Source organism: Oculina patagonica, chromosome 5 (genome assembly GCF_052425735.1).
Source record: "Oculina patagonica isolate OP01 chromosome 5, crgOcupat, whole genome shotgun sequence".
In the NCBI taxonomy this organism is placed as follows: domain Eukaryota; kingdom Metazoa; phylum Cnidaria; class Anthozoa; order Scleractinia; family Oculinidae; genus Oculina; species Oculina patagonica.
In genome coordinates this window covers 23,613,536-23,619,535 of record NC_135762.1, presented here as the reverse complement: position 1 = coordinate 23,619,535, position 6,000 = coordinate 23,613,536, and the positions used below count along the sequence as shown (strand labels likewise).

General features: G+C 38.1%; 1 protein-coding gene across 1 annotated transcript in view; it reads left to right on the top strand.

Moving 5' to 3' along the window:
• Window positions 1-5,166, top strand: part of LOC144653398 (3-hydroxyacyl-CoA dehydrogenase type-2-like) — a 7,797-nt gene extending 2,631 nt beyond the window's left edge. Inside the window, exons 3-4 of the mRNA XM_078513383.1 lie at window positions 1,423-1,660; window positions 4,214-5,166. Of these exons, the coding sequence (XP_078369509.1) occupies window positions 1,423-1,660; window positions 4,214-4,404 (429 nt within the window). The 3' untranslated portion in view covers window positions 4,405-5,166. The remainder of the gene's footprint in view (window positions 1-1,422; window positions 1,661-4,213) is intronic.
• The last annotated feature ends 834 nt before the right edge of the window (window positions 5,167-6,000 follow it).

Sequence of the window (6,000 nt, the reverse complement as noted above, 5' to 3'; positions counted from 1 at the left end):
TTCCTAATTAGCGCTGAATAGAATTTCTTTAACCAGGACAAAACTGAACTAGTCGTCATTAGCTCCAAATTTCGACATTGCCCTGATCTTGAACGTATTCGGGTTGGAGATGAGTACATTGCCCCTAAGTCTTCTGCACGCAACCTAGGAGTCATAATTGACAATTGCCTTTGTATGGAACAACATGTGAAAAAGATATGCAATGAGGCAAATTACCATCTCAGTGAACATATCAAAGATTCGCAAATATCTCACTCAGGACTCTGCGGAAATTCTCATTCACGCTTTTATTGGTTCCAAGATCTACTATTGCAACTCAATTCTGTATGGTATTAAAAAAAAGTTAATTTGTAAATTACAGCGTGTTCAGAATACAGCTGCACGCATTGTCACGTTAACAAGGAAATATGATTCTATTACCCCAATAATGTTTAAGCTACATTGGCTACCCGTACAATTCCTACTGTTAATAGTCTACAAAGCACTCAACGACAAAACACCATCCTAAGTTTCTAGTATGCTAAGTTTTAGAAAGTTCTCTCGGTCACTACGTTCCAGTGGCCAAGAACTGCTAACTGAGCCCATGGCTAAACTCAAGACCTACGGAGACCGGGCGTTCAGCACTGCTGCGCCAAGGCTGTGGAACAACCTGCCACTGAGCATCCTAAAATCGGCATCAGAAGACATTTTTAAGAAGAACCTAAAAACTTATCTTTTTAAAGAAGCTTATGACATTTAATTTTATTTCTTATACACGTTTACTTTAAGTCCAGTTAAATAATCATGATATTTTTAGTTTTTAAATTTTTAACTTTTAAAACTTCACTCTTTGCATGTATAGATATTTTAACTCAATAGATTAATTTAGTTAGGTATTTTTATATTTTAATTTTATATTTTAGCATAGTGATTGTAAAGCGCTATGAAAGATTAGCTAAATAGCGCAATAGAAATGATTATTATTATTATTATTATGTTGCTATGGTTACTCTGATTTTGACGAATCTTATCTTATTAAACTTTCTCTTTCTTTATTACAGCTGTATTGATCGATTTTCAGTCGTATCAATTGTTTACCGTGGCAAACAAATTGCTCAAAGTTGAAAGGTATCGTCACTCAAAAATCCGATCGAGCCACCTTAAGAACACTGCATCCCTTTCCTAAAATCCCTTGAAATGAATACATCCACAAGTTGCACCTGTTCAAAATATTTTAATTAAAGGCCATACCTAAATGAAAGATTTCCCTACCCTTTCATATACTTCAACTTGTGAAATCTCTACCCTGGTACCCGGGCGGCCCCCGCATATAGGGAGTACCCCCCAGAGGGTACTCCCCCCTACCCCCCCCCCCCCAGGCATCATTCATGCGTACTGTAAACTGTTGAATAAAAGATAATTAGAAGTTTTTGTCTTGACCAGGTCAACACTATTGGGTCTTTTAACGTCATTCGACTTGTGGCAGAGCAAATGACAAAAAATGAACCAAATGAGGGAGGGGAGAGAGGGGTGATTGTTAACACTGCCAGTGTAGCTGCTTACGAGGGTCAAATTGGACAAGCTGCGTATTCTGCATCCAAAGGTGCAATTGTTGGAATGACGCTACCAATAGCTAGGGATTTGGCACAGCATGGTATCAGAGTTAACACTGTTGCTCCTGGTAAGTTATTTCAATTCAGTAGAAATATAATGAATCTCATAGTACCACATAAGGTGTAAAGAACCCTAGTCAGCCACGCCAGAAATTATCCATGAAATCCGCCATTTTCGATGCCATCAAATTATATGACAAAAATTTAAAGTATGTTAAAGCGAAATCTTACTGCATCATCGCAAGTTGTGTTACTGAAAGTCTGTTAAAATTACTTTCTACCTTCTTTTCAGCAGTTTTGCAGTGATCTGTTTTGTTTTGGCACACTCCACTCCAAGTGAAATATGACACTGAAAGGCGTGGTTGACTAGGGTCCTTTAACATGAAGTTATGTCACAGGATGTCCAGGCTCACAACAAGACCACGATGAGTGGTCATATTGTGAACCTGGGTACCCTGGGGTAAAATCAAACAATAAATATTAAATTTTGTAAGGGACCCATGGGAGGCATAGTGGCCTATTAATGGTTAGTATGCTGGACTCTGGATCGAACAGTCTGGCTTTGATCCCTGGCTGGGGTCATCTGTGCTGTGTTCTTGAACAAGACACTTTACTCTCACAGTACCTCTCTCCACCCAGGTGTATAAATGGGTACCCCCCCCCCCCCCAAAAAAAATTATAAATTTTTTTTTATTTTTTTTTTTATTTTTTTATATTTCAAAAAAAAAAAAAAAACCCCCCCCCCAACCCCCCAAACCCCCCCCCAACAAAAAAAAAAAACCCCCGGGCGCTAAATCAATCATTACTACAGCAAATTTAATGCTGGGGGTAACCCCGGGGGGCACCCTGTATATTTTTGGGTGGGGGTGTACCGCTGGGAATTTGAAGCCCTTGCCCTATACCAGACCATGTTCAGCTGATTTTTGCAACCCTATACCAGACTAGACACCATAAATCCCTACCCTATCCCAGACTTGCATTTTTTAGAACTGTATCACTATCAGTGTTTTAATGGAAAACCATCTGTCAACAACGATGCTGCGATGATTTTATTTACGTTTAGGAAAGCCTCTTTCTCTTCTGAGTTTCTATTCCTATTCTGGACTAAATTCGTCATAACACAGATCAGTTTTCTGGCAAATGCTACCCTTTTCTAGACCAAAACTTTCTGATTTCTTAACCCTATCCCAGACTAAACTGCTTGAAAACCCTACCCTTCACAGCGGCACATACCTATATAGCTCATATATGGGAGTGCCCCCCCCCCCGGGGGGTAACCCTGTGATGGACTAGCATCCCATTAAGGGGGTAGTACAAATACTCGTAGCTGCTTCATGCTACAGAAACTAGGATAAGCTTCAGCCTGATGGGCCCCTAGCATTGAATGGGGCCTCTCTGGTTATTCTATTTACTCGTGGGTAATTAGCCTGAATTTCAGACATCCCTCTGTGCTCGCCTGCTCGTCAGAAGAGACGTCTGAACACATTTGGGCCTAATGCCGTCCGGTGACGTCACTACACTTTGGTTTTAATTCATGCAGAAAAGTTTCTGTCGAGGCCATGAAATTGTGAAAGAAAAATCGCTTCAATAAAGGATTACGGGGAATAAAATTGTTTTAATAGTAAACTATTGAAAACTTGAGACAAATGAATGAGATTTTAATCGACTGCAGGCTATATTCTTTTACGGAACCGATTTAATCTGAACTGATTTGCTTTATCTAGCGATCAAAATATAATATGTTTAATACGCAACGGACAAATACAACACACTCGTGAGTACTTAAATGAATCAATTTAGACGGTTACAGAGGCATCAAGAAACGGAATCCAATATAAAAATATCCTACTTGACCGTGGGCACTGAGTTCAGAAATCACTGGCTCATCGAGGCTGCAGGACATAAGCGTCGAGCGGCTTTGTTGACAATTAAAACAAGATTACATATAAATTTGGCAAAACACTGCATGTCGAAGCGACGAATGCCGCCAACTTAAAACCTACCGATTTCCATTACTATTCTTCATCCGTAGGTAAACTAATAAAGTAATAAACTCAAGGTAAATGACTAATAGATTCATTTCTGGGAAGGTGAACCCTTTCGAACTCTTTCCAAACGTTTTCAAATTACAATCCTCGCACGGTAAAATTCAGTCATAATTTCACATAATTATGCAAATAATTTTTAAATCAACCAATCAAAATCACTACCCGGTTCTCGGGTAGTGACGTCACCGGACGGCATTAGGCCCAAATGTGTTCACACGTCTCTTCTGACGAGCAGGCGAGCACAGAGGGATGTCTGAAATTCAGGCTAGTGGGTAATGTGGGTGTGAAAATTAATTGCCTTTTCAAATGAAAATAAAAAAATAATATATCATTTTCAATCTCACAGATTCAGAATGGCTCTGGAAAACCCTCCCTTCTATTATTACATTAGTTTATTAAGTAATTAGTTTGTTAAGTAATATTTTGGCATGTTGAACCAAATAAGAATTTCCTGGATATATGCATAGAATGATGTAAAAGTAAGGTTTTTCAAGAATTGAAAGTATATAGAACTGTACACTTTTCACTGGACATGATGTATTTTTTATAATAGCTTAATCATTATTTTTTCAGGACTTTTCCTCACTCCATTACTGATGGGATTACCTGAGAAAGTGAGGAATGAACTGGGAAAGATGGTACCATTCCCAAGTCGTCTTGGAGAACCCTCGGAATATGGCCAATTAGTGCAGAGCATAATTGAGAACCCAATGATTAATGGCGAAGTCATCAGGCTAGATGGTGCTCTACGCATGCAGCCATAAATACATTCTTTAGTAATATACCGGTAATTAGAGTGATCTCTTAGAGTCTATAGAATTTCAAAACAATGATTTTATACCTTAATAGGTCTCTGAAACTAAGGCACAGTTGTTGAATGCACCAGATACTGATCAGAATAAATTATGCACACTAGGGAATATGACTAAGTTATGTGAAACAAGACTACAAATTTGCCCATTTCTAAGTTGATCATTTTGATTTTTGAATGATGTTTTCTCAATCATGCTTTGTGCTTGAAAATAAAATAAAACAATTACTGACTTAGTGTGAGAAACTTCACAATGCATTTACTACATTTACTAGTAAGATCTTTGAATTATGGGTTTACTGAAACAAGTCTGTTGTACTAAATATTTATTATGGAGTCTCTTTGGTGTAGTACGTTCTAATGGCCAAGCCAGGTTAGCTCATTCTATGCCAAATACAGAACTGTTAATTTATTAACAAAATTGACTTCTTAACATCATTAATTTTTACAAATTTATACCTGTAGATGACTATGCTGAGCGAAGTGCAAGTAAAAGAAATAAAATGAAAAAAAAACGTTTCTTTTTTTGGCATGTGTTTAAGACATAGTTTTGATCTCTTGCCGTCAACTGTTCTTTGTGTGCCTTCACTCTTGTTGCTACAGTCACATGTAATGAACATGCTTAGTGGGCTAATGGGAAAACCAACACTGAAAAAAAAGCTGTATCAAATGGCTATGGTATGTGTTTACATGTAGGAAGCCCATCTTGACACTGGTTCTAAGCCTTCCCCCCTCCCCTATGCTTGCTCTTGATCTCCACATGTTTCCTTATATTTTTTCATTCTGATGCCCTCGCAGAACAATTTGAAACTTATTTACTGATAACCGTTGTATCACCACACTCCCTCTGCTGATTTCTCTGTTATATTCTCGGTCAGAGCAAATTAAGGGTCCTACTTCTCCCATCGCACTGGAATTTAGGGAAGTGGATAGCAGACGTTCTTTTGGATTGCGTGACAAACCAGAAGAACGTCTGCGTTGCTAGGAGAATGAGGTGCAATGGATTTTTTTCTTTCTTTTTTGGGGGGAGTATGAAATCGACCATTCTTTGGGGAAGGGTCCCATTTGGAATTTTATGGGGTATGCAGTGTTCCAAGAGATATTTTACAGCAAGGCGCCCAAAAGTGTGACCACTTTTAATTTATTCACATTCTTTCTTGCAGATTTAATCCAATCAGAAGTCAACTGCAAGCTATCCACGGCTTTTGATTGGATTAAATCTGCACGAAAGAATGTGAATAAATTAAAAGTGGTCACACTTTTGGGCGCCTTGCTGTAAAACCTTTTTGGTGTTTCACATGGCTATTTTGTCAGGTTTGTTAAATTTGAGATATTTTGGTGAAACTGATGTTCAGCATTTTTTTTTTGTTTTTGCAGTTTCTGGAAAATGGAATAAATTTCTTTCTCAAAGGGTAGGGGTCCGTTGTTTCAGATTACACACACAAAAAAGATTTGAATAATATAAATGTTTTTTTTGTCGGTCTTTGACATGTTTGTCGCGCTGGATTTTTGTTCTATTTTTATACGAGAATTTTCAAGTCACGCGCTT